Source organism: Zonotrichia albicollis, chromosome 5, assembly GCF_047830755.1.
Source record: "Zonotrichia albicollis isolate bZonAlb1 chromosome 5, bZonAlb1.hap1, whole genome shotgun sequence".
Taxonomy (NCBI): Eukaryota; Metazoa; Chordata; class Aves; order Passeriformes; family Passerellidae; genus Zonotrichia; species Zonotrichia albicollis.
In genome coordinates, this window is record NC_133823.1 from 65,314,025 (window position 1) to 65,341,514 (window position 27,490).

The 27,490-nt window shown below is 47.7% G+C and overlaps 2 protein-coding genes across 2 annotated transcripts in view; both read left to right on the top strand.

The window, feature by feature from the left end:
- The window catches only part of LOC113459109 (ALF transcription elongation factor 1), a 107,655-nt gene that overhangs the window by 55,583 nt on the left and 24,582 nt on the right, over window positions 1-27,490 (top strand). The window lies entirely within an intron of this gene.
- BMP3 (bone morphogenetic protein 3) lies at window positions 8,935-20,172 on the top strand. The gene is made up of 3 exons (XM_005485640.4): window positions 8,935-9,705; window positions 16,783-17,672; window positions 19,611-20,172. The coding sequence occupies exons 1-3, from the start codon at window positions 9,387-9,389 to the stop codon at window positions 19,800-19,802; spliced, it is 1,401 nt and encodes a 466-aa protein (XP_005485697.2). The 5' UTR covers window positions 8,935-9,386; the 3' UTR covers window positions 19,803-20,172.

Sequence of the window (27,490 nt, forward strand, 5' to 3'; positions counted from 1 at the left end):
GGGGTTTGTAGTTGCATGCCAGGTTAAATACAGCTGGAGGATTAGACAAGTTGTAATTGCATGGGCTGACATCAAAACTGTCTTCAGCCATTCTTTAGCAATCTAAAAAGCATTTGCTCACAGGTAATCTGCCTCTGTGTTCTATCCAGGCCCTTCAAACCGTGTCCAGAGCACTGTTTGCTAATGTGATAATTGACACCTTGTATAACATTGTGCCTTCAGCTTTCAGTCCTTTATTGAGCTCCGAATCCAAGTCTTTCCCTTGCCATTTTCTTCCCTGGCTGCTCATGTGTTTAGGCAGATAGAAAAAATTCTCACTAGAGGTGGCCTGTGTGGTGCTCAGGCTGAAAGGCCGGGCAAGTGTTACTGTCAGGATGGGTTGTTCCTGAGAGCTGCCCTAGCAGGTTCAGTTGTTCCATTGTGCTGCCTCCCTAAAGAGCGAGTGTCTGGGAAGCTGCCTCACTTCTGAGCACTGTAAAGCCCTTGCTTTTGGTCATGCTTACTCTGAGTCACTTGGGAGACTGTAAATCTTGGGTTTTTCAGGACAGGTTTGTATGGCGTGCAGAGATATCAAATTATCTTTTCAATGTGGAAAGGCCTACTTTGTTGAAACACATTTTTCCCTTGGCTGTCTGAGGCTGTCAGAAGACATGAAACTTTGTCTTGAGTTGAAGCCTTTGAATCAAATTCTTGTTCCCAATACAAAGCAAAAATACTGAACAATGAAGTTTATGTGATGTTCATACTTCAAATCCAGAGGGTAATATCAGAGGCTCTTGTATTTGATCTGCGTGGTTCCTCTGAGTACTTTTGCCATTTTACTGCATCTCCCTATCGAGGGAGTATTATTTATATGAGATAATCCTCATTTGGTTCCAGTTTGTTAAATGAAAGGAATGTGTTAGGCAGTCAGTTCTTAAGAGGTCTGGAATCTGGTCTGTAATTGAATCCATTCCCTCTCAGCTAATTTATGTAATCTGATGAGAAACAAGTGTAGTACAGTTTGTTCAAAGAAAATGGAGAATGTTCACTTTATCAAACCATAGCAAAAAAAGTGTTTTGAATGAAGCAGTGCAGCGAAAGGCCAAGTTTGGGTTCCCTTGTCTGATGAACTGTACTTGGGGCGCCTCTCCTAATGAAGGAGGATGGAGGGAATGTCTTGCAGTGGAATGGCACTCTGGGTTCTGTGTGAACTGCCTGGTTTATTGGTTTTCTGTGGCAGTGTGCTAGGTGTGCTGTTTGTGAAACTGTGAGCTGGGTGCTGTTATGTCCTCAGGCTTCATTCGTGACTGCTGCATTTTCTGTTTTTCTTATGTGTGCATGCTGTTTTCTAAACCAGAGCCAGGCAAGGAGCTGTTCTGCTGGAGCACCTGGCTCCTAGATTTTCCCCTGGACTAATGAAATGAAGTCCCTCCTTTATCTCATCAGCAGTGAAACTCATTTACTCTGGGCCCAGCACGCATCAGGCTGAGCAGGGCGGCCCGGTCGGGACCCGTGGGCGCTGGGCAGCGGCACCTTGGGCACGGTTATCACAGGAACCATCCCCTTGTTCTGCCCTTCTCCTCACGCTGCTGCTGTGGGCGAGCACCTGGCAGGCACTCGCTGGCTGGGGTTGGAATTCCCTCCCCTTGTGTTCTTGGGTGTATTCAGAGATACAATCTGGTAATCTGTAAGGACCTGCAGGCCAAGTCATGGCCAGCAAGTCATTCTCAACGTGGGGCAGAAGGCAACTTCTCCCTTCCCTGCTCTACTCTGTGGGTTTAAGAGCAGTGAGGAGATCTGCTGTAGGCCCACACATCCAGGGCTGGAGAGGGAAGGAGGCAGTGGGAGCTGAACAGAGCTCCAGCTGTTCCTGTGGAGCACAAAGGCAGCAGTGACCCCATGCAGGGGAGAGGGGTGGTAACCCCAGAGTCCAGCCCAAAGCCTCTGGAAGGCATGGGATACTCTGTGGATCCCATGGAGTTGGTGACAGGAGCAGCTCACATGTGACAGACAGCTGTCACTGTGATCTACCAGCTTCCAGGGCACAGTTTGGGGAAATGGGTGTCAAAGGGGTGAAACTGGAGAGCCTGATGAGAACAAAGCCAAGGCAGGCTGCTGTTGCTCCCAGCCTGTGGCTGGAGCCATATGGGGGAAAAATATCTTCTCAACATTTACAAGTGGCTCTGTATTCTTCTGGCATAGTGGTGGTCCCCATGTGTGAGGCTTGATGTCTGCACTCACAGGTAGCATGCCCTGACTGTTGAAGATTTTTCACTTCCTGATCACGTGCGTTGCTGTCTCTCATTGGGCATCCAGGATTTTTGTTACAGTCTTCACATCTTTGGGAAATGAAAGCAGGACACTGTGCTGATGTGAGGAGGTGCCATGTAGGAGTCCAGGGGATAATCCCTAGGAATGCAAAAAGCAACAGGGAGCAAGCTAGTTGTTGGATAGATGCATAGGTAGGGAGAAGAGAGTACATTCAGACTCGATGTTTGCATGTGTGAGATGTAAAATCCATTGCTGCCAACTCTGTAAATGTTTAATTTGAAGATGTATGGTTCCACATCTGGCTTGTCTTTAACTGCACCAAATACTGCTTTTTTCTTTAAATTTATCTCTTTTTTACCGTTTCAACTTCAATCTCATAAGAAAGATCAAATCTCTTCTGAGAGAAGATGGGCTTTTTACAACTTCAGATAAACTAACCCTTTATATTTGCAGTAGGGAAATGGAAACTACAGATGACTAAAATCTTAAGGGAGAAAGAGTTGTGACTTAGGGAATATGCTATCCTGCCCTCCCTGTATTGTATGGTTTGGTGTCTGGGCATCAGCCAGAGGCCTGTGTGCTGCTCCTGGTGCTGCTGCTGTGATTGCTGCCACACACAGGTGTCTGAGGAACTGCTTTCCCTCTGAGTTCCACCAGGAAAGAATGGAAATAGCTGTGGCCGTGCCCATGCCTGTGCCCAGGAGGCCAGAGGCTGTTTCTTGGTGATTGACTTGCAGGAAACAGAGCTGATGGGATGGGGGGACATCTGCTTTAACTCCTTATAAAAGCTTCCAAAACTGCTATTTGGGAAAGACCTGGCATCTCTAAAATTGTAAGGAGAGGGAGGAGCAGGAAGAGGCAGAGAACAGCCCCTGATGAGCTCAGGGTGGGTCTGCGATTACTGGCTTTTGTGGCTGCATTTTCCAGGCTCTGCTGCCTAATCTATGTCAGTAATTAAAGATCCAGTGAAGAACGGGTTTGCAACTGCACTTCCCACATCCTTGGTGAGGTCTGAGCAATCAGGGTCTTGGAATAAACATTTGGTTGAAAAATTCCTCAGTACGCCGAGCTGAATCTACTCATCTCCTGTACTGCAGCAGAGATCTGCAAGTAATTTGACCACGTACAAAACATTGTTTCAGTAAAAAGTTCTTGTTCAATATTGCCATCTTTCCCCTTATTTTGGATTATTGATCTTTTCTCCCATGTAACGCCAGTTAATTTTTCTTTCTGTGTAAATGTCTTGCGATTAATCATTTCACTGCTCATCCTTATATCTCATTAGTAAAAAGGAAGTATTTTTATAAAAATCATCCATGTCTTATAGGATGCTCAAAATGTGAGCTATGGGAACTGCATTGAAGGAATGGTAGTCAGGAGTCATGCTCAGGAGTGCTGGCTGCTCAGCAAACCCATCTGCTTCCCTGCCCACCTGTATGCCAGCTGCCTTCCTGCTGTTGTGTCCCTTCTGACATCCAAAGCATGACCACAAAATGGAAGCTCCCAGGTGACATGCTGTTATCCTTTGCCAATAGTAACTGGAGGAAGCTCTGGCTCTGCCCTAAGTGGAAATCTGTCCCCAAACCCTCCTGTGGTCTGGCTTGCATTCTAAAGGAAAGGTTGATTTTCTTAGACAAACAGGACAGAGCATAAGAAGGTAACGTGGCAGCCTTACACTCCGTTTCCCTGAAATGTCACTGGGTGTTGTTCCCAAGCTCTTGTCACTGTTCAGCCTTGATCAGACCCAAGTGAAGTGGATATGCACAGTAATCAAGAGAGGAGCATTCCAAGGACTGATAACCACATGAAAGCTTCTTGTGTGTATTCTTAGGCCTTGTGGCTCTTTAGCAGAAGCAAATGCCAACTGTCCAGCCCAAAACGACTTCTCGCTGTAAACATAAGGTGCATGGAAGTGTCCAAGGTTTTTTCCAAAAGGAGATTCTGGTGTTGTCACCAATTGTGACATTTACCACTGGTACAGGGTTTGCACGCTGCCTTAAGGGAATTGATTTTGGACATTGATGGGCAAGTGGATCCCTGGAAATATAGATTTCTTACCGGAGGGGAGAGATGTAGGTCTTTTTCCAGCACATCTGAACTGTGTGCATCAGTTAAGGTCTGCAGGTTGTATTAGCCTGTATATGTTTTCAGTTCTTTTCTCTTTCTTCAGCACCCCCCCAAAATCATAATTTCGTTCTTTTTATGTGACATCTGAATCTTTGGTCTTGCAAGAACATGGAGATCTGTTGTTGTGGTGTTTGCTTTGGATCACAGAGTGAAGCTGGAAAGTAGCAGGAGGTTGGTGCTGAAGAGCTTCATTCTGCTGAGCCACCAGCACATTCACAGCAGGGTTGTTATTTAGTAGAACGTGTTTGGTCATTAGATGCTCTCTTTTTGGCGCTCTGTGGAAGAGGCAGCTGGGGAAGCTGTACCCTTAGCTCCATTTCCCCACACCCAGAAATCAGATTACAGATGACTGAAACCTTTGGGCAGTTCTGTGCGAGGCAGGCAGGGACAAGCAGTGCAGGCCAAGCCACAGTTCCCACTGCAAAGAAAACAAAAACACAGGTGCTGGAGGGGCTGCGGCCACGCAGATGAGCTGTGTGTACAGAACAGGCTTTGCACGGAAGGGGAACACGGTTCTTGTTCCCTGGCTGTTGTTCGCTCAGGGCGCGCTTCATTCCAGCTTGCCTCCAGGCAGAGTTCTTACAGGTCCTGCAGCAAAGCTTCTCTGTGGTGAGAGAAACGTGTGATCCCGGGGCCTGAGAGAAGAAATGCTGCTGGAGGGCCCCTCCAGGGGAAGGCTGCTGCTGGCCACCTGAGCAAACACCCAGCCCAGCTGGAAAAGGCAGCACGGGGGATACAGGGAATGGCTGTGCACAAAGGGGTTTGCTCGGGGCTTCCCACCTCGGCCTGCCTCGTGCCTGTGTGCACCTCTGGGGCCATGGGCGTGAGCATGACAAGGAGCACCTGCCTCCTTGGTTCCAGTCATGGGAGGGCCAGTGTGGGGTGTTTAGGTCCATGGAGCATGGTTCCGAGCATTGCTGGATTGGTGCCACGGTTCTGAGCAGTGCTGGATGGATGGCATGGTTCCAGGCATTGCTGGATCGGTGCCGTGGTTCCAGGCATTGCTGGATCAGTCCCATGGTTCCAGGCATTGCTGGATCAGTCCCGTGGTTCCAGGCATTGCTGGATCGGTGCTGTGGTTCCAGGCATTGCTGGATCGGTGCCGTGGTTCCAGGCATTGCTGGATCGGTGCTGTGGTTCCAGGCATTGCTGGATCAGTCCCATGGTTCCAGGCATTGCTGGATCAGTGCTGTGGTTCCAGGCATTGCTGGATCAGTGCTGTGGTTCCAGGCATTACTGGATCAGTGCTGTGGTTCCAGGCATTGCTGGATCAGTGCTGTGGTTCCAGGCATTGCTGGATCAGTGCTGTGGTTCCAGGCATTACTGGATCAGTCCCATAGTTCCAGGCATTGCTGGATCAGTGCTGTGGTTCCAGGCAGTGCTGGATCAGTCCTGTGGTTTCAGGCAGTGCTGGATGAGGAGCTGCTTAGATACCTGGTGTACCTGGAATGTGTGTGTGTCAGGGATGCAAGGAAGGGTTATGGACCAGGGCTCGGTGGTCCTGCAGAGCAGATCACCCCAGGGAGATGAGACAAGGTCCCTGGATGCAGGACAGCACACCTGAGCCAGGGTTTGGGGTCTGGTAGCAGCAGGGGTGGCCTTGTGGGGCTGGGAACACACGGCTGGGCAGAGCTGGTGCCACTGCCCCAAAGAGTCGGTGTCAGGAGCCCTGCCATGGCAGAGCACACAGAAGCCCTTCTGAGACAGCCAAACAGATGTGTGGAGGGCTGGTGGGGCGGAGCTGCAGTGGGGAATTCTCCAAATGACAGCCAGGAGAGCTGGATGCAGGAGCCACGGCAGCAGAGATTGCTGTGCCTAGTGAGCTCTGCAGCAGCTGAGAGCCAGGCAAATAGCAGCACGAGTGTGGGGGTAGCCTTCACATGCTGAACAGATTTTGCTAATATCACTTTGTTATGCAAATATGTAATTATTTCATTTCCTCTAGCAGGAGTATTTGTGGTTTCCTGTTCCCCAGGACTTCCGAGTGCTTGTGTAAAGGGAACAAATAGCCACAGAGTTACTGGGTTGTGCACTCTGTGGCAAGCTCTGAGAAAGTGATAAACCTTGAAGCTTTGGTGGAGGTTTGAAATAGCACTTTTGAAGGGGCTGCTGGGGAGTGGTGAGGCTGGCCCTGACAATGGCACAGGACTTGCTCATCATTTAAACAAACTTAATTTGGATTGAAGCCTGCTCTCTGCCAGGTGCTAAGGAATGAAAAGGCCAGGGTGCTGCACAGGCTGGAGACTGTGGTGATAAGGATGGAGCTGCTCAGGCCCAATAGGGCCTGGAGTTGTGCTGGCTGTAGCTGGAGGGCAGGATATGTCTGGATAACTGGTTTGCAGCACTTGTATGGAAGAAGCAGAAAAGGAATAGCAGAGAGGCACAGAAGCACTGTTCTCTTGGAGGTCAGGTGTGAAAGTTTGTCAGCTGTGGAGAGGAGTTCCTGGATTGGTTTGGTTTGGATGGTGCACCCACAAGGCTCTGGCATTTTAAAATCTCATGGAGTGGGGGATATTCCTAAACTTTGCAAGCTGCAGAACTCTGTGTAATGAGTGTTTTGATATGTCACAGGGACAGCCCATAAAGTGAGGAATTTCTGAAACCCTGTGTGTGCCTGCAGCAGCTGTTTGAAAAGGGGGATTCAGAGAAGGCTCCTAATGCCCTGAGAAGTCACTTTTTCCTTTCTGTTTCACATGCAGTGTCCTCCTTCTCTCTCCTTGCTGGCTGCAACAGGCTTGTATAGGGCTAACTTTCTATTTTAGACACTTAGCTGCAGTCAAGTGCTGGGGTAAGGTTCTGGGAACCAAATTTGGGGTTAATTTTATATAAGCAGGGCTTTCTGCTAACACTCAAAGGATTTTAAATAAAAGCTCAGCCACAGGGTGCTTGAGCTTCCATGTTGAACTAAAAGTAGTTCTTGTCTAATCCCCTTTTGCTTGAGAATGGTGTAACAGGTACACAGTGTCTCTGAGGGTTTATTTAATTTTTTTTCAACTCAGGTAATTCTTGATTTACAGTGATCTGATCTCAAGAGTCAGGAAGCTGCTCAGATGTTGGAGATGTGCAAAACATGACATCTTCCAGCAAATGGCTTGGTGCTGTAGGTGTATTACAGGATTCAGTTATGCCAGTTTTTATTTAAAGACTTGTGGTGTGTTGTTGCTTGGGGATTTTTATTTTATGTTGCTTCTTCCAACAGTAGGAAAAAACTGAAATCCTGTCCTGAAAACTATCCTGAAATGGTGATTTCCAGTTGCATGGAGATGCTTCTTTGGGACTGACAGCTCTGCCGTGGATAAAAGCCAGGGACTGCTGCTTGTGCTGAATTTTTTAGCCATCAGTTTAAATAATTTTGTTTTCTTTCTGCACAGATCCACATTGGTTTTATTACTTGTGTCCAAAAAAAAGCAATTATACCTTAATGTTTTCATTATGAACTTATTCATTATGTTTACTTGTATTGTTAGCTTTTATATTGCATTTAGTGTGTATTTCTTATCTAGTGAGAAGTAGAGGTAATGGTACTACTTGCATGGATAGTGACATGGTGTTTCCACATCTATGGATAGGATTTGGAGATGCATATGGCAGCTTTGGTGCCTCAGCACTGTTAGAGGATGAGTCATTGCCAGGGGCTGTATCTGAGCCTTCAAATGTGGGAGCATATAAAAATCACTACTGTGCTGTTGAGAATCTTCACTTTCCTCCCTGCCTGCTGGTGGGCACTCGCCTCTTGTAGTTACAGATGGGCTTGTACAGTGCATAACAGTTCTAATGTCAGTGTAATTTGAGAGGCAGTACATAAAGTGTCGTAGCATTCTATTTGGGGCTGGATAATGATACACTTGCTGTAGCCCGTGGAAAAGCCGAATGCCCCGTGCTGAAAATGCCATGTGTTAAGCTCAGTGTGCTGGTCTGTAGGCCAATCTTACCGTCTCCCCTCTTCAGCTTAGAAACCAAGCTGATCTTGGGAACCAGCACGTTTATAAACTGTGACACTGCACTGAGGCTCCTCTTCCACCTCCCGTGTGTTCCCTGCCCAAGGTACAGATGAGGCACCTCTTTATTCCAAAGCAGTTTTGGTAAGGCACAGCATCGTGTGTGCTGGGCTGTTGTGTGAGGCTGTGGCACTGCCAAGGGCAAGTGAGGCGTTTCTGTCCTCTGGTGCTGAAAGACAGCAAATGCGGGAGGCCCATGGGATTGTCTCAGCCGAGCAATGAACACCTTGCCGTGCCCTGCTGTAGTGAAGGATTTCTCTAGGTGCACATCTGCTCCCACGGGCTCCAGGTGCTGAGGGCACCTCTGCCACACCCGGCCAGGCTGGGGAAGCCAAGGGTCTCTGAGCGTCGCTGGTACTCAGGAGGGGCAGGCAGAAGCCCAGCACAACCCGGTGAGCATCGCTGCCACCTGCCCGCGGTGGAATGTGCTCCACTCCCAGCCAAGCCTTCAGACGTTCCAGGGGAGAAGCGTGAGTGCGCTACTACTCCTGATTTTTTATCCCCCTTTTTTTAATGCGATCACGTTATGGTACGGCCTTTGGGAGGGGCTGGGTGAAGGCGGGCAGGGAACCGTCCTCCGCCTGGATCGCCGTCCGCCCAGGGGGATGGAGTTTCCAGAGCATCCCCTCCCTCCCTCCATCCGTCTGTCCCGTCCCGTGGCTGCGCTCCCCTGGGGTGGCGGCTCCCCGCACTTGGCCCCGTCGCAGCGAGGCCGGGCGGGGCGATCGCCGCGTTTCTCCCGCGGGGCTGCACCGAGTGCCGGCCGTGCCGGGAGCAGCAGCACCGCCGCCTCTGCCCCGACAGCAACCTGCACGGCTGGGAATAAAAAATTAAACCCTCGCTCCCCGTCGCCAAGGGAGGGCGGTCCACACCGCGGAGCTTTCCTCCGCCCCGCTTTTTTGTCGGTTTTTTTCCCGTTTTCCCCCTTTTTTCCTTCTCCGGGAGGAGAACGCCTCGAGCGCGCTTTCCGCGCAGTCCCGGGCTCGCCCGGCCGCGCCGAGGGGCGGGATGGCGTGGTCGGCTCGCTGGGTGCTGTGCCTGTGCCTGGGATGGGGCTGCGTGTGCCTGGCTCTGGGCGACGCGCTGCGGCCGCGCCGGCTCGGGCTGCGGCGCCGCTCCGCTCCGGGAGCCGTGCGGGCCGGCCGCGCCCGGGCCGCCGCAGGTGAGGACGGCGCGGGGCAGCGGCGGCCCGGGCGGCCGGCGGCGGCCGACAGAGTGGCGGAGCACATGCTGCGGCTCTACGAGCAGTACCGTGACCCGCCGACACCGGCCGGGCCGTGGCTCCGCCGGGGAAACACGGTACGCGGCTTCCGCCCGCTGCCCGCAGGTGAGTGCGCTCCGCGGCCGGGGAAAGAGGGGAGCACCGCGGGGTCAGAGCATCGCTGGGCTGGGGCCCGGAGAGCGCGGTGAATGGGAGAAATGAGAGAATTGGAGGAGTATCCCTTCCGGCGGGGGACTGTCGTGTGTTAGGTTATGTCCTGTACTTTATTGCCTACTACTTCTGCTCTGCATCGAGCATCACTGTCATCAGGATAGCTGAGTACAATGCGAGGGAGCTGGAGTAATTAGCGGATCTTCTCCAGAGTCCCCCGTGTGTATGTGGTGTTCTGCACCTGTAACTTCTGTTGGAGCCAAGGGCTGAGCTGCACCTGACGGAGTCGTGTCATGGCTTGGGGTTTACTGACAATGAGATGCAGTGGCAGATGAGGTCAGCTGAAACATGACTTAGGTGTCATAAATACTTTATATTGGCATCTTTGGAAGGGGCGCTTACATCTCTCTGTGATTACACACTGGCATGCACAAGTAGATGAGTGAAAATGTAAAAACATTTTCTGTAAGGGAGGAGGATGTGTTTAACATGCCAGCATCTCAAAAGAACCATGTCCTAGCAGAAAGAGAAAAGTCACTGTTTTGGTGCTAACCCTAACTAACCCTTCCCTCTTGTGGTTTTTGTGCATGTGAGCTCCACAAGGGCTAAATAGAATGGCCAGAAGCTAAAGATGAGCATCACTGGAATGTCCTTCCCTTACCTGCTGCACCCCAAAACCTTGCTGCATGTGGGACAGCTGTAAGGGCACACACACAGAAGCCCCATTTGCCAGTCTCTTGCTTTTCTTTACACCAGTGCACTGACCCAGTGGCTTTTTCTTAGACAGGCATCAGTAAAAGTGAGAGCTGTCTGTGAGGTTCAGTGACTTGTTTCAGGTCCTTCCTGTCCTAGTAAAGAGAGCTGTGGGTGGCAGGCTCCCTTGCTTCTTCAAAAGCAACAATGTCTTTTATAAGGCAGCTCTGAGCAGAGATCAAATACAATGAGGAATGAGTGGCTTTGGTGTCTTAGGTTTCAGCCCTGCAAGTATCTCTGTCCACAGGAGAGGCTTTAGAGGAGTACTTGCCCGGGGTTCGGAGTATTGAGAGCCAGGACTCTGCCCAGCTGCTGCTCTTACTGAAGAGCTCTCTTGCCTTTCTAATGTGGCTTGTTTGCTTCGTGAAGTCTCATGTCCCTGGCTCTCACTGACTTAAGCCTACCAAGAGAGGGGAGGATGTAATATTCACTATGGCCCCCTCCTAAAAAAAGGAGAGGTTGTTAATGACCCTAGCAGAGCAATATTTGCTCTGTTGCATTTATCTGATAAATTCCATTTATTGTTCTAAACCTAGAATGTTGTTGGTTGAAATCCCATCTCTGTGGTCTTTCTGATTATATTAGTACTCTCACTTGATGTTGAGTGGCAGCAGTCCTATAAACACACTGCTTGCTAATCCCTTTCCTCCTCTTCCAATACTTTCACAGATCGAGTGCCAAAGCAATAAATTGGTTTTAAACATTGTTGACACTTTATTAACTATTTATGCAAAATATTTAACCAGTTAGCTGTTGTCTTTCTCTTGCCGTTGGCAGCAGCAGCTTATTTTGTGTGGTTTTTGATGGCAGAAAATCTGTTTCCAGAAAGCCCTTATATGTGATGTTCCTCAGGGTGGTGGGTGCAATGGAAAGACTTTTTCTGTCTTTTTCCTTGGGCCCAACTGCCTGACAAGGCCTGCCATGAACATGGCATATCCAGCAGTATTCCCCTTTACTTTGTCTCTAGATCCTCTGCTTTCACTGTTGCACTCCTTGGCTCCAATTTCAGTCTCCCACAGGCTTCCCCTTGTCCTTAATGGGATGCATCAGTTAATTTAATATGTGATGTTGCTGTTGCTCCTTCACATTTTACCAGTCCCTCTGCCAGTCCCTTCAGGACTCAGCTTTTTGTCTGCTGGGAGCAGAAGTTCCCCCAGAATTGTCCCATGTCTCCTCCATCTACAGCAAGAGGTCTTGAAGCAAATTTTCAGTGGTTTCATTTGCAGTTTAGCCTTGCAATTTAGTCTGACATTTTCAGGAGAGAAACTCTTCCTTTTCTGAAGCACAAATTTTCTGAGCTCTCAAGTGTAGCTGTGGAATCTTTCTGTCCTTGCTTTTCCTCCGCAGGGGCTTCTGCTTCTTCTGCAGCACAGGGGAAAGGCCCTTCCCCAATCTCCCAGGTAACCCAGCAGACAGATTTTGGAGGCTCTGGAGTGTTGTGTGGTGAGACCAAAAGCTCGTAGGATTTGTTGAAGCTCGTCCCTGTTTCTGGTCAGAGAACAGGGTGTTGCAGGTGGCAGCTGTGGCCCTGTAACCAACAGGCAGCAAAACCCAGCTAAGACTGATTGATCAAAACAAGCATCCTCATTCCTGGTAAAAGCAAGTTTCTCTTTCTGTTGCTCAGTTCTCTGAGGGGATAGGACCAGAGCTTCAGCCTTGTGTGGCACCTCTTTGAAGCCTCCTGCCCTGAAATCTCTCATGCACCAGACTTCACAACCAGGCTGGACTATTGCTTGTTTGGGCTGGGGCTTTTGGCCATTCATTTTGATGAATGTTCATGTGATCATTCAGGCAAATTTGTTTCCTCTTAATCTTGCTAAATTACCTGGGTGCATAATTGTACAGTTTGAATAGCCCAGGAAAAGGAACCTGTGGCTGTGACAAAGCTGAAAAGAAACCCCAGGCCTGAATTCCATGAGGAGTGCAGTGAGGATGTACATATATCTTTCTCTGTGTTCAGTTACACTTTAGTACTGTTCTCTTTTATGGACTTGACTGCTCTAATTTGTTTCTCTGTATTTGAGTCGAGGGATGTTCAGCCTGTGATTTCTGCAGCAGCTCTTCTCGCTGTAGCAGGACATTTCTGGGACAGCTTTGGTAGTCCTTGTATTGCTTTGGACAGGCCTTTTCCAGTTCTTTACCTGTGGGTGCCACACGAGTGAGTGGTTTTCCATCCGTTGTCACTCTAAAAGACATATAGCAAGATCATGAGCCACAGTGGAGCACTGGGGCAGTTCTGGCAAGGGAACTCTGGAGATGTGGTCCTGCAGGGGTGTCTGTACACGACTGGTCTCTCCTCCTGGACGAGACCTGAGCAGAAATGTGCTTACTCTCAGCACTGCCTCTGGAGGTGTGCTGGTGGCTGCCCAGGCTCAGGAGTTGGAGGTCACATACAGCATGAAGAAATAAAAGAGACCGGAAAGATAAAAGCCTCAAATGCAGATTAGGCTTGCTTCTGAAAGAATTTTTAATCCTAGCATCACTTAAGGAACACGGCTTGCAAATGAGTCCTGACTTTGTTTGGAAGCTCCTCCTAATGGTGTTATAGTAAAGCTATACAGTCAGAAATTACTTTAAACTCTTTTTTAATGACTGAAGTTCAAGTAATTTCAGGTATTACACCTTCCCCTAGGCCAGTTCTTGTGGTTTTAGAGATATGTTCTCCTCCCTTTCCAAAGGCTTTTCTCTCCTTTGTTGTGGTGTGAAGTGCCCACGCAAACGGGAAACGGAGCTCACCGGCTGCCATCAGCCTGCAGAAACCCGTCCAGGCCAAATGCTGGCCCCTCTGAGCACCAGAGCATCAGGGGCTCTTTGCAATAAGAGCTTTATAAATATCCAGTCAGGAGACTTGTGTTTTTTCCTTCTGTGTGTTTCTTCAGTTTTGGGGTTTGCTGGGTTTTTTTGCTGCACTCATGTAAATACAATGCAAGCAGTAGCATCCTGGTATTTTTCAGGAACTTGACAAACATTAAGCTAAGATTTGGGCAGATGGGCCCAAATCTGCAAGCCTCTGAGGCAAATGGGCAGGATCTGTAGGTTGGGCCTCTCAGGACAGAATTTTCTGGCTTCTGTCACTGTGCGTCTCACAGCCGTGCCATGCGTGTGAGCGACCTGTGTTCACAGTTCCCTGCTGGTCCCTGTTTCTAGAACACATTGCTTCAGCCTGAGGAGCTGTGGCATCAGAGCACAGGCTGTGCACAAGTTGCTTGTCACCCCAGCAGCCCAAGTGCAATGAGTCATGGCTGTGAGGATTCTGCCCGTATTTGTGTCTGCTGTGGATGTGTCTCCTCAGCCTGCCTGGCTTGTGCCAGCTTTGAGCTAGATGTTGTGTTTAGTCTTCTCACCTGCTGTGGTCCTCCTGCTTAAAATATAGAGAGAAGAGATCAAGTGGCCACTGTGCAGCACACTTAGGCTGTGCAATGTGCAGATTTGTGGGTTTCGTACCATGAAACCCTCATGTAAGTTAGGTCCTGGGTGTGCAGCTTTGCTGTTTCTGCACAAGGTGTTTATTTGAGCAGCTGATAGCTTTAGTCCATGGTGAACTTGCTGCTGTTTTATATCAAGTTGCTAGCTGCTGTGATGTTACCTGTTTTGCTAAAAGAATTAGTAAAACCAGTTTGGCACCCGGTCCTATGCTCTTTCAAAAGGGAGAACTGCATCCCATCTTTTCCTTTTGCATAGAACACAAATTGGTAACTAGGAAGCAGCAGCCAAGTAAGAGGAAGATGGGAGAAAAGAGAAAATCTGGTTTCCAAATCTGTTTTTGTTGAGGAACTTGTTCCTGTTTCCAGCTCCTAGTGAACTTTTGTATATGGGCTGTGAAGTGATGAGAACAGGATTTTACACCGGAAACGCCAGTCCATTCTTAACCAGGCCCTGGCACAAGGGCACCTCTTTAATACCTCCTTTAAATGATGGCTGATGGTGACTGTATAACTAAATAGTCCTCGTTATTGCATCCTTTTTCACCCGTGGGATAGATTTGGCAGTCCATAAAAATGTCAGGGCATCCTCTATAAAGGTAAACATACCACCACATGTTAGCAGATTCATTCCAGCTTATTGATGCCTGAAATCCCCCTTGTGACAGGAATCTGCCTGTGCCAGCGACCTCGGTCTTGACAGACCTACTGCACTTCCTTAAAAACACGTTTTTTAATGCCGGTCACAGGCCTTCCTTGCAGCTGTGGGTTGGTGTGGGGAGGTGAGGAAGTGTGAACCATGCCCCTAAGATCCAGCAGCTACAAGTACTTCAGCTGCTGTGCCAGGAGCTGGATTCGAGTAAACAGTCTGGAATGGTTTCCAGCAGAGCAAAAACAAAGTCTCATTTCAATGAAATGAAATTTTCCTGAGCAAAAGATGCTTTTGTAGTTATTTTAAAGCTTCCTTGATGTGCTTAAGGGTAATTTGTAGCCCGGGGAACACTTATTTCAGTGCAATGCTTACACCTGGGAGTCAGGTATTGGTGTCACACAAGTGGTGTGCTGGACCCAGTGCTCCCAAATTTTGATGGAACCCCAGGTTATGCAGTTGGGTGGTGCAGAATCTGGTGGATCCACAGATGTCTGTGCTGCCCACTAGTAACTGTTTTTGAGGTGATTTTGCAGATGAAAGATGGGAGAATTCAGAGCTGCTGAAGCTTGGAGGTGGTTGTGTAGGAAAATAGCACCATCTACTGCAAGTGCTTTGTCTTGGCATAGAGCTGCAGGCTGAAATTTAGCTTTTAACCAAAACTAGAGACTCCCTCTGCGTCTGCCCCGTGCTGTCCAGAATTTCTTGATGAACAAAAGGAGCTTCCTTTGTCTTCCAATACAATATGCCAGTTTAGAAAAGGCAGAATTTTTGAAGTGGCATTGGTAATAAAAATTGAGATCAAAACTTGTCCTTCAGCATACAGCAGTGATGCAAATAATAACTTCTTAAACAGGTGCCCATGAGACACCATGAATTCTGGCTCCTGAGACTGATCTACTCAGTGCCCTGCCAAAGTGTGTATTAACCTTATTACATCCCAAATGTAATGTGCGTAATAACCTTATTACATCAGTGGTTACATACCAAGCAGAGATGAGGTCCTTATGTATGCCTGGTGCAAGCATAATCAAGGGCTGGTTTTGGCTTGAGGAATCAAAAGTGGGATGGAATTCCAGGTAAATCTAGTTCCCTAGGCATCTGTTATAGTGGTATGTGAGTTTTCAGCACTTAGAAAGTTACCTATGTGCTCTGCTGCCAGATGAGGCTGAATGTGTAAACAAAGATTATTCCTTAGGTTATTTGGCCTTTTCACTCTTTTGGCCCTGTTCTACTGAAGAAAACATGGAGTTTTTTCCATAATTCCATGAAGCAGTGCATCTGCTAAGTTGGGGAGAAGGATTCTCTTTCTTCCTGCTTTTTTTAATGTACTGATTGGAATACTATGACACAAAAGTGTTCAGAAGAGGAGGAAGCTGCTTGGATTGGGATGGGGCTGCACAGGGAGAGTCCAGGCATTTGCCACACTTACCTGAGTGGCACTGGCCACTGGGATACTGCAGGCTGGAGGCACAGGACATGAAATTGTCAATGTCTGTGAAAGATCAGTGCTGAAAATGATGTTTTCACTTGCCTGGGCAGGGTCATCTCTAGCCCATGGCCATCTCTGTGCTTCTCATTGCTTGGACTGACCCTTTGGAGAGGCTTTTCACACGCTGTTTTTTAAAATTAAAAAGCATTTAATTCTGCATGCCCCCTTCCCCTCTCTTGTCAGGATGTATCCAGCCCCTTGCGGGGGGGGGCTGCAGAGCATATCTTAGCTACACTGTATTTGAGTTTTCCCTGCCAGCCTGGTTTTACAGCCTAACATTCTGATCTGTATTTCTCTTTTCTCTGAAGGACAGACATAACTGCCGCCCACAGGGATTTTTAGAAAAATTACACCTTCCTCTTGAGCCTTGCTGTTGCACTTTGTAGGGGTTAGAGTCCCCCATGTGTTCTACCTCACGACCCCTCAAATCTGGTTTTGGATTGGCTTTCTTTGCGCTATTGGGGTTGCTCTAGTACCGTCTGCCTGCCTTCAGCTGTATGAGTAAATACCTTCTAACTCTGGCATGAAAACTGATGAGGTGTCCAGGATGGAATGACTAAATGTATGGAATGACCAGTGAAACTGATTGCTGTAGAGGGAAACTTCAGGTGTGATTAGTATCTGACTTAACCAAAAGGCTGTCAGAGCAGCCCTGTGTCCCCTCTGGATGACATTTTTAGATGCCCGTATTCTTACGTGATTACTTGTTTTTCTAGGGAGCCCCGAGGGCCAGGAGGTGTACGTTTTTAACCTGACATCACTCACAGAGTCTGAAAATGTCCTGTCAGCCTCAGTGTATTATTATATTGGTGATCTGCTACATGTGAAGTGGAACTGTTCCCAGCCCAGTGGCTGTTCCCATCACCAGCACAGGAAACCTGAAATTCAGATACACCTTTCAGTTTGGACCTTTCCTTCAGCTGGGAGCCCGGCTCGGAGCCTGGGACATTTCCTCATCAATGTCTCCTCTGCTTACCAGGATGTCCTCTCCTGGCAGTGGAAGGACATCACTCAGCTCCTGCACGAGGCAAAGCAAAACAATGAGCTGCTGATCAGCGTTAAAATGGATCTGCCCGGCCATCATCCCTGGGAAAGGGCGTCTTCCTCCCACGAGCCCTACATCCTGATTTACGCCAACGATTCCGCCATCTCCGAGCCTGAGAGCGTCGTGTCCACTCTGCGAGGACACCGTCATCCTCTGGCCAGGGCTCTTCCCAAGCCACAAGGCCACAGGAGGAGGAGACGCTCTGCAAACGTCCTGTTGCCGCTGCAGAACAACGAGCTCCCAGGAGCCCAGTACCAGTATGGGGAGGAGCAGAGCTGGGAGGGCACGAGGCCCTACAAGACCTTCCAGCCACAGCTGGCAGACAGGGCCAGGAGCAAGAAGAAGCAGAGGAAGAGCCATCTGCAGAAGAGCCAGACTCTGCAGTTTGATGAGCAGACACTGAAGAAGGCGAGGAGGAAGCAGTGGAACGAGCCCAGGAGCTGTGCCCGGCGCTACCTCAAGGTGGATTTTGCAGACATCGGCTGGAGCGAGTGGATTATTTCCCCCAAATCCTTCGACGCCTATTACTGCTCAGGAGAATGCCAATTCCCAATTCCAAAGGTTTGATGCTTTTTCACTGTCTGTTACCATAACCTGGGCATTTTGTTTGCCATGTCCGAGGGAATCCAAAAGCAATGGATCCAGGCCCACTCACTGTCCAAATATCCCATGGTTTGTATGAGCTGATTGCATGAGAGTAGCAGGGGAGGCTGATGTGCTCCTAGCCCTGTGACCTGAATTGTCATTCTTAGCAACATTCTTAGGAGGTCCTGGAGGCTGCTTAAACCTGGGATTTGAGGCTGGCCTAAAATGAGGGGCATGCACAAGTAACAGCTGCAGGAAACATCAGTAAAGGCAGAGCTCTTGGACTCACTGCAGCCTTTCATTCCAGAGTCTTTGGTCCTGCCACAGAGAAGCCAGAGCAGTTAGTTCCAAAATATATGTGGCATTCAGAGCCAAGGGAGTCTCCCTTTGAAAGTGGTGGGTGGAAGAATGGCACTCAAGGGGATGGAGCCCAGGCAAAGCAAGCTGCAGAAGATGGGGTCCTCTCCTTGGAGGAGGAGAAGACTTGCCTAGCTCCAGCTGCAGGAGCGGGCTTCAAAGCTGGGCATCACAGGATCTGCTGCTACTGAGAGTGTGTTTGCAGAGGGATACCCTGGCCCTCAGGCAATGACAGACTACTCTGTGCCTCTGGGTACCTCACGTGCCCTTGCTGAGGGTGTGCCTCTAGAGTTAGCAGCCTGGTGGGTAATGGAGAACAGATGTGCCCCCCACACCTCCAGATGTGCATGTTTTAGGCATGCCCTGGTTCTAGCCAGCTGGTTTGACTGCTGTCCAACCCACCTGTGCTGGGAGCATGACCTGGCATAGAGGTTGTGGGCCACAGAGATGTTCTCCTGTTAGGAATGAGAGCTCACAGCTGCCTTTTGTGCCCTGCTTGTAACCCAGCTGCAAGGACACCCCGCAGGACAGTAGGTGTTCTGCCTTGTGGCGTGTGATCAGCAGGCTCAGGACAACTGTTGGGCCCCCAGTTATTCTGGGGAGAATGCTGCCCAGCAGCTGAGTAAGGAAACGTGGCTGGGGGCTACCAGAGCTTTCACTTCCCTTTGAAGACAGAAATGATACAGAAATCTGAGTTGTATGATAATCCAAAACTTGTTTTTAAATCCCTGGCTACTACTGCTGAGGGGTATAGGTACTCTTGGATTCAAAGCAAACCAACAGAAATGTTTTTGATCAGCTTAGATAGGGACTTAAAACTTCATGTACTAATGTGCTGAGCAAAAGAGATGACAAGCTGGAATTCACAGTTATTCCTGCTCTTTTTGCAGGTCCATATCTAACCCTTAAGACTGTCTCGTTTTTCCCAGAACCGAATCATCTCTTATTCCAGCAAAACTTCAAGTTGAACATTTGACCAAAATGACATGGTTCTGTGTGTTTCTCAGGGACATGTGATGGGATACACACTAAGCTGTTTTGATTCCCAGATTGTGTGTGTAAGGACAACTCTAAAAGCCAAAGCAAAAGTCCCTGGCTAAAAGCTGTATCTTGTGCATTTTTCATGCTCACTTGTCTCTTGTAGAGATACTTGGATCAGGAAGCATTTCAGGGTTCAGAGAAAAACTTTTGTGCTTTTCATTTCTCTGCATTGTTTTTTTTATTTTTGTGAACACCTTAATGGCTTCTGGTTTTGTGACCAAGCAGTCACCTTACCAGGCAGATTGGCTTTCTCTTCAGAGCAAACCCAGGCTCTGGTGTCCCTTTTTATGAATTTAGGGAACTTTGCCCTTTGAAATTTCTCCTCTGAGAAAAATGTCACTTTAGTATGAGGCAGAGCTGTCTTGGAGGCTCACTTCCTCAGCAGTGCCACTGGCTGCAGATGTTCCAGCTAAGGGGTCTCAACAGGGCCCTTTGACAAAGCAGTGTTATTGTAGAGTAGTGAATCCATGGCAGTGTGGGTGCAGTGACATGTTCTGCCGTGTCTTTCTCTTGCAGGCCATGAAGCCATCCAACCACGCCACCATCCAGAGCATTGTGAGAGCCGTTGGAGTCGTCCCCGGCATCCCCGAGCCTTGCTGTGTTCCTGACAAAATGTCTTCCCTCAGTATTTTATTCTTTGATGAGAACAAGAACGTGGTTCTGAAGGTGTACCCCAACATGACAGTGGAGTCCTGTGCGTGCAGATAGCGCCTTGGGAGGCTGTGGGCAATGCCAGGGTGAGGGCTTGCTGTCTGGGGAAGGGGTGGGCAGGAGTCTCATCATACCTGCTTTGTGTTTGCACTGCCATGCATCTCCTTTGGACAAGAAAATGTAAAGAAATCCAGTCAGTGAGAGTGGGAGCAGGATGGATTCCAAACAGCGATTCCAGGGGAAATAAAGACGAACTTCATTTGTCCATGGTTCTGACCAAGACACAAGTCTTGGGAATGGCACCTAACTGTACCTGTTGGAAGTGAGAGGGGAAGGAAGGATCTGCAGATTTTTGAGACTGCCCAAAGGACATAATGATCTATTTTTGTACAAGATTTTGGAAGCAGCACAGGCTGGTACTTCCTAATTCTGTTCTAATGGTGACTAACGGCGAGGGGAGGTTAGAAATGTAGTAGTCTTCATTTTAAAGCTAAGTTTCTTGCCATAGATTTTAGAGTAGTACAAGGCAGCAAAACAAATCTGACATCCTGAAAGCTGTAGGTAAGCCCAGGGGATCGTGCATCTCCTTGGTAGGAGGTTACCACCTTGTGTGCGAGTTCCTTTCCCCTGACAGTGCTCTGTAATTGAGCCCTTGGGAGCTCAGCAGCCCTGGGCACAGGAGCTCCAAGCAGCCCTGCTGAGGGCATCCCTCTGAATTCTGCTATGGACACTCAGCAGGCCAGGGCTGTGGAAATGCTGCCCTCAGTCAGCTCGCTGAATGACTTGTTCACCTCGAGTTCTAGAACAGTCTTCCAAATAATCTGTGGGCTGCCTGCCTGCAAGGGCACTGTGGCCAGGCTGTGCAGTGGCCTCTACTCCCAGGTAGCAAGTGACAGGACCAGGGATCACAGCCTCCAGGTGCACCAGGGAAGGGTCAGGCTGGACATTAGGAAGAATTGCTTCATGGAGAGGGTGGTCAGGCAGTGGAAGGGGCTGCCCAGTGAGGTGCTGGAGTCACCCTCCATGGAGCTGTTCAGGAAAGGGGCACTCAGTGCTCTGATTCAGCTGGCAGGGTGGTGATTCGGTTCTTCCATCCTCGGGGGGCCCTGAACTCATCAGCAGCAGGGTGTCACTCCTGGGGCAGGGCTGGTCCCAGAGATTGTCACCCTCAGCTGAGGAGAGGCTTATGAATTTGCAGGATGGGTTTAGTGGCTCCTTTTTCCTTCTAAAACCAGCATTTTTAAATGTTTTCTGGGGAAAGGTTTATCTGTGTACAGACTGTCAACTTAAAAAAGTGAAAATCACCCCCAAGAAAGGTTATTTTGTATATGGAAAGAAACTTTTACAGATGCTTCTAATTTATTTTGTATCCATGGCCCTCCTAATGTATCCTCCTTTATCTCAGCACTCTTCAAGCCATGCAGTTTTCTCTGTCAGTGCAAAGATGAGCTGCCAGGACTGTAGGGGAGCTCCAAAGGACAGGAGCACCCGCAGGGTGAAGGGCGTGTTTCACTGCTGATGGATAAGCTTGTCTGCTCTGTATTGTTTTCCTCCAGTCATGTGGACGCTGTGCTTGGAATTGCGGAGAAGCGGAAAATAAAACGGCTTTAAAATGAAAATCCATGTTTTCCTGTGTGGCACTCAGATGTTTCCAAGAACATTCAGGGCCGCCTGAGAAAGCCTTTCCTGAACGTCTTCAGGCTTCTGGTGCTCGGGGCTGTGGGGTTTGTGCAGAAAACATCCCAGGCTGTCTGCCCCATGTCTGGATGTGCATTTCCACAGTTCCTCAGAGTGGGGAAAGGCCAAGAGGCTGGCGGGAAAGGCTTCCTCCCAGACCTGGGCAGCCTCAGGACACCTCAAGTTTTGTTTTTAAATGTTTGTTCTCTTTTGTTTGTTTCCAAGCCCAGGGCTAAGCTGGAGAAAAGGTGGAGAGAGTAGCAAATGCGACTCCCATGTTTAGATCCATCCTTGGATTCCAGGCTCTCCTGGTGGGTCTGTGTGCCTGAGGGAAGGAAACGTTGGCAGTACCTGTTTGTTCACCTGTGCAGCTGGGAGGAGACGCTGAGCATGGAATTGCAGGGAAGCTGCACTTGTGTAGTGACTGGAGGAGAAGCATCCTGCCCCACGTGCTGTGGTCATTTCCCCTCTGGATCCTTGTTTCCCTCTATGTCTCTGTGTCACTCTGTCCTTGTGTATATGTTTTTTTCTCCATCTCTCTTCATGCCTCACTCCTGTTCCTTTTTATTCTCTGTGGCGCTCCCCGAGACATGGTTCTTCACAGGATCCTTGTGTGTCCCGTTCCCTGTTGCCTTTTTTCTTGAAAGCTATATGTCTGGTGCAGTAGAAAATTTCAGGCTCCCAGGGAGTAAATAGTTTTCTTTAAATCATTGCAGTTTGGGGTTCTTTTACTTCCACGTAGCCTGAAAGTTTCTACTACAGAAAGAAAGAAAGAAAAGAAAGAAAGAAAGCCATAAGCTGTAGGAATGTTCAGGCATCCTGGGGGCAAGAAAAAAGGCAAGAAAGGCCAGAAGAAAAGCCAGAAAAAGGCAAAAAAAAAGGCAAGAAGAAAAGCCAGAAAAAGGCAAAAAAAAGGCAAGATAGGCAAGATAAAAAAGGCAAGAAAGGCAAGAAAAAGGGCAAGAAAAAAGGGCAGGAAATGCAAGAAAAAAGGGAAAAAAAGCCAGAAAGAAGGCAAGAAAAAAAGGCAAGAAAGGCAAGAAAGGCAAGAAAAAAGGCATGAAAGGCAAGAAGAAACACAAGAAAAAAGGCAAGAAGCACCCACAGTAGGACCTTGAAAAAGAGCGTGATTCTATTGTTTACATTATAGGAAATATGCCTTTGTGACCCTGCAGTGGTTCTGACGCTGGTGGATGGACCTGCTGGGGCAGTGACAGTATGATCTGTGTAGTATATCGGCATCAGTTGGATTTAATCAGTGAGCATGCAGGGGAGTCCTATAGATTGCATCGTGTTGAAACAAACAGGGTTAGTTTTCATCAGCTGAAACTTTTTTTGCAGACCTTCACTGAGCATAATTTGTTGCAGACTCAGTGCATGCTGTGCTGACCTCTTAGGAGTGTAAAGGAGCTCATGTGTGCTACTTTTTTGCTTTAGGACACTCTGAGGTATTTATTCTTTTTGGGATATATGATGATAATTCCCAAGAGAGGTAGTTATAAGATATGACATTGGGAAAAAGCCTGTGTTGTTGGAATGTTGTTGTTGTCAAAAGTTAGTTTTTCCTTCTTTCTTGGCCAGTAGTTGGCTTTTTGCTTTATTTTTCTGGTATCAGTATTTTACTGTTTAAAAAATTCCTTCAAAATAACTTCAGTGGTTGACCACCAGTATCTTGTTCAGATTTGCCTATTTGCTTGTAGCTAAAATCCTTACATATTGTTTATCATTCTTTTTAAGAAACTGTTGTCTAGTCAACTGGATAATAATGACTGAATATCTATCTGTCTAGGACATAGGGAGAGGATTTAGGTAATGTCTTTGTTTTCAGAAGAAAGTTCCAGTGTAGTTTCTAAATAGAGATGTGAACATGTAGCTTTAGACCCAGTTAAAAAAAGGGCTTGAAGGAAGCGCTGCGCTGCTGTCCAGGGCAGTCGGACTCGTTCTGTGCCTTCTTTGGGAGTGAGGAAAAGGGGGTGAAGACTCGGGGCTCTGATGCCATTGGGGGCACCCCAAGGTCCCCAGGAGAGGGAGCCCCACTGCTGTGCAGGAGCAGGTGGGTGGCAGGCAAGGAATTTATCTCTAAATTCATTTGGGGAGAAACCCTCTCTATCCACTCATTTGTTTACAGGAATGTAGGAAACTGACTAGAGATGGGTAGTAGTTTTGAAAATATTGCCATAACGTTTTTATCTAGGAATGAACCAAGCTATGCCCTGAAACCATCAGAACAGCTGCAGGGGCTGAAGGCAATTGAAAGGGCTCTCTGGCACCTTTTGCCTTCCTTCCCTGCCAGTCCCCAAATCGTGTTGCAGTCCCGGAAGAGGCGCTTGTCATCCAGAGTGCCAAAATGAAGACCTGTAAAATCCTAGCTCTGTTTTTTTACTTCATATTTATGTCATTACAGAAAGCAAGGAAAGAAGAAATGCGACTGGTTCCCACTATTGCTTTGTGAAGGCTTTTTTTTAAAGGCTGGTGTGTTTATATTCTTTTTTTCCACTCCAAGCTTGACTTTTCCCCTCGTTTTTCGAGGTCTGCTGCATTGGGTGTCCCAAGGAGGGTTGGATTCCTCAGCAGGGGCCTTAGGAGTTGGTGCTGATTCTGCTTTTTCTGAAGGTGTATCAAAGTGTGCTAGCAGAATGACAGTTTTCTCCACTGGAAAGCTTTCCCTCAGTGCATGTACGTGTTTGAATTGTGGAACCAGATGGACTAAGAAAAGCCAACACCCGCAGCAGATTTCTGTTTGCTCTGTTTTTGTGAGAAGCGGGCTGTGTGCTGGACAGGGAGAGGTGCTGCTGGAGAGTGGCATCAGCCCCAGGTGTGAGCTGTGAGAGTGATGGGGGGCTTGGAGCAGCCCCAGGTGTGAGCTGTGAGGGTGATGGGGGGCTCAGAGCACCCCAGGTGTGTGTGAGGATGATGAGGGGCCGGCTCCTGCTGGGGGGAGGCTGTTTTAGGGGGAGGTTTTGCCTCAGCTCACTTTTGCATGGAGCTGCTGAGTAGAAGGGTTTATGGGGGGCTCCCGGGGCTGTCTCATGGAAGGACTGTGAGAGCTTCTCACAGGGTCTGGGGGAACACCTGGATTCGCGCTTGGATAAGTGGAGCATTGCTTAAAGGAGGTGCTTAGGGACGAATCTTTGTGCCAGGAAACAGCAGCCGAACAGGGGAGCCCGTGTGGATTTGCAGCGGGAACTTTTGTCCTTACCCTTTTCAATTTCATCTTGCCAATCCCTACCCGGTGCCCTCAGGGAAAAAAAATGGAGCTTAATAGGACAAAACAAATTAAGGAGAGGGAAGCAGCTACTTACTCTTCTGTTATTGTCTGTGTTTGAACCCCTTCACTTGTGGTTTTAAGGGTGTTGATTGAAGGAAAAGTGCCTTTTCCAGGCTGTTAGGGGTATCACAGGTGTGAAAAACGCTGATCACTTGTTTTTAAAATTTTTAAAAGTTTAATAGTAATAAAATGGTTAAAAAGAATAGTAACACAATTAGAGTAATAACAATTTGGACAAATTGAATTAAGACAATATGAGACAATAAAAACAAAGAGTTATGGACGTTCGGGTGCCTTTTTCTGGCATCACAAGCCCGAAAAAGGACACCCCTGAACAAAGGATTAACCCTTAAGAACAACAGCCCGTTGCTTATTCATACACTTCATACATGATGCATAAATTCCATTCAAACACAGAATTCTGTCTGTTCATTGTCAACTTCTTCCTTCTGATTCTAACAGCGCCTTCAAGGCGGGAAGAAGTTCGTTTCTTCTGATAAGAAGGCAATCAATTCTTTTCCCTGAAAGATTTAGGTGTCCTGTGGCTGCTATCTGGTGGAGTGCCTCATTCCTTTCTTTAAAAAAAAAACCCACTAACATAGTTCTTATTTTAACAATTTTTATAACCTAAAACTATATTTAACACAGTACTTAAGAGAATTAATACAGCATTTATTTCTAACACAACACATATAACATTCATTTTAATATTTGCAAAAAGCCAATCATATAATGCATGCATTTTTCACAACAGGGGTGACAGGAAATCCCTGCATTCTATTTTAAGGGGAATGGGAAAAGTATTGTTGTCATATTATGGGTTTGATTTGAAGGTAGCTACCCCATTTTCATCATCCAAAGGTTTAAATTGAGAGGGCAGCCCTGGCGTCCTCCTTTTAAAGGGTTTGAATTGAGGTCAAAATCCCCCTTTCCCCATCATTTGAAGGCTTTCATTTGAGGAGCACCCATTTTTTTCTGCTCTTCTAGGGGATGAAATTGAAGGGGAAAACACATTTATTTGCCCTTGTTGAAGTGAGGTGAGCCCCGGCTGGGGTTCAGTTGCAGGAGCCTGCAGCTCTCGCAGCGTTTTCAGGGCTGCAGTCGGGCTGTGCCGCTGCATTTGAGGGCTGTCGGGATCATCAGTCTGTCAGTGTGACCCCGAGAAAAGTTCCAAAGTCTGTTTTCCTAGCCCAGCGCTTAAAGAAGGAGTCAGGGCTCTTCATTGCTCGGTCTCAAGGTTGTTTATTTTATCTTATCTATAAAAAAATCTTCTCCTGCCCTGCCGAGGTCAGCTCAGCAAGACAGTCTGAGGCACTCTGCCTGCTCACAGGGTGGTGTTATGTCTTTGTATACTACAAACTACATGCACAATGTTTACAATCACTTTCCAGTACCCATCGCCTATGTTAGACAGTGAGCTTCTGCTCTAAACCAATCTGTAAGTGCCAACATCACAGCAGAAGATAGAGGCCAAGAAGAAGAAGGAGAAAGGCTGGACACACCCAGTTCCCTCCATCTTGCCTCCTGAACCCCCATACCAAAAACCCTAAAATCTACTTTTCTACCCTGTGATAACTTCACTAATATTCTACTTAAACTCTTGTGGCTTGCTGATCTTCATACAAGGTTGGTAATTTGCTCCACGGATCATAATCCAAACCACAGGCATTTTGGGTCTCTGAGACCCCTGGCAGGGGTCTGGGCTGCTCAGGACAGCCAGAGGGATGTCCTGGGTCCTGAACAAAGACAAGACTAACAGGGAAGTTCCTCCTGAAGGGGAAAAAGCAATTCTTATCTCTGGGGTCTAAGCATGTGGGGCGTCTTCTTGCATCTGTCACCCCCAGGCTTTCCAAAGCCCGGGCTGCGGAAACCCTCGGGGTTAGCAGGAACTGACAGCGATTCTGGCAGCCAACACTGCCCTCCAGTGGGCGTTGTTTGAACTCCATTCTACAATGGCTTCCTTTTCTGGGGTTAATAAATGCATTTAGAATGCATGGACGAGCATCTCACTTCATGACTCCATCTAAATTCCAGGAAATAATTTTAAAATCTTCACAAATCATTACTTACCTTTTTTTTTAGGAATTACTTTGAAAACATAAGTGACTGTGTAAAAATAGAAATATTCCTTCTAAATTTATATACAATTTTATGTCCTGTGTAGTCATTTTTAAAAGCTCTACAGAACTCTGCTGGATCAGCTTCTACAGGAATCTCTTCAGTGAAACTTGTGAGAGAAATGGGACTTCATTCCTTCATATACTGAGCATTCAAACTATGATCTACCACAACTCACTCAAAATAGAAAAACATGGTGAGGTTAGAAACAGACAGAAGCATTTTGCCATAACCTTTGCAGATCTTTAAAACACCATCAAGAGAAATCAGAATGTTGTCAGACTATTATCCCAGCAGATTTCTGATAGTCCTTATAGTGTAAAAAATAATAAAATTCTCACAAATCTAAACACCTTCCAGCACCCTCAAAACACGAAGAGCTGTTCATCTCTAACCATGGAACTCGTGTCACAGTCTGCACATCACGTGGATATGCACAAACATGTCAATCTCCTTCAGAAATAACTGGGCCCCTTTCAGGCATAGCTGATTTTAATTTATTACATAATCATCTTACTTCTATCATTCATCTAAAAATTTCTGTGAAATTTCAATCCAGGATTGCAGTCAAAGACAGCATTAATACAACATTGAGTTAGTGTGCTCAAGTAGTTCCAAACAAGTCACAGAAAGATTAATTTAGCCACATTTTCTATCTTTACTTAGCCCTTACCAAGTAAAA

What these genes read in the sequence shown, in the direction of transcription:
- BMP3 (XM_005485640.4), top strand. Translation starts at nt 9,387, where the DNA reads ATGGCGTGGTCGGCTCGCTGGGTGCTGTGCCTGTGCCTGGGATGGGGC. An exon ending in CTTCCGCCCGCTGCCCGCAG is followed by an intron (nt 9,706 to 16,782) that starts GTGAGTGCGCTC and finishes TTGTTTTTCTAG; the next exon opens with GGAGCCCCGAGGGCCAGGAG. An exon ending in GCCAATTCCCAATTCCAAAG is followed by an intron (nt 17,673 to 19,610) that starts GTTTGATGCTTT and finishes TTTCTCTTGCAG; the next exon opens with GCCATGAAGCCATCCAACCA.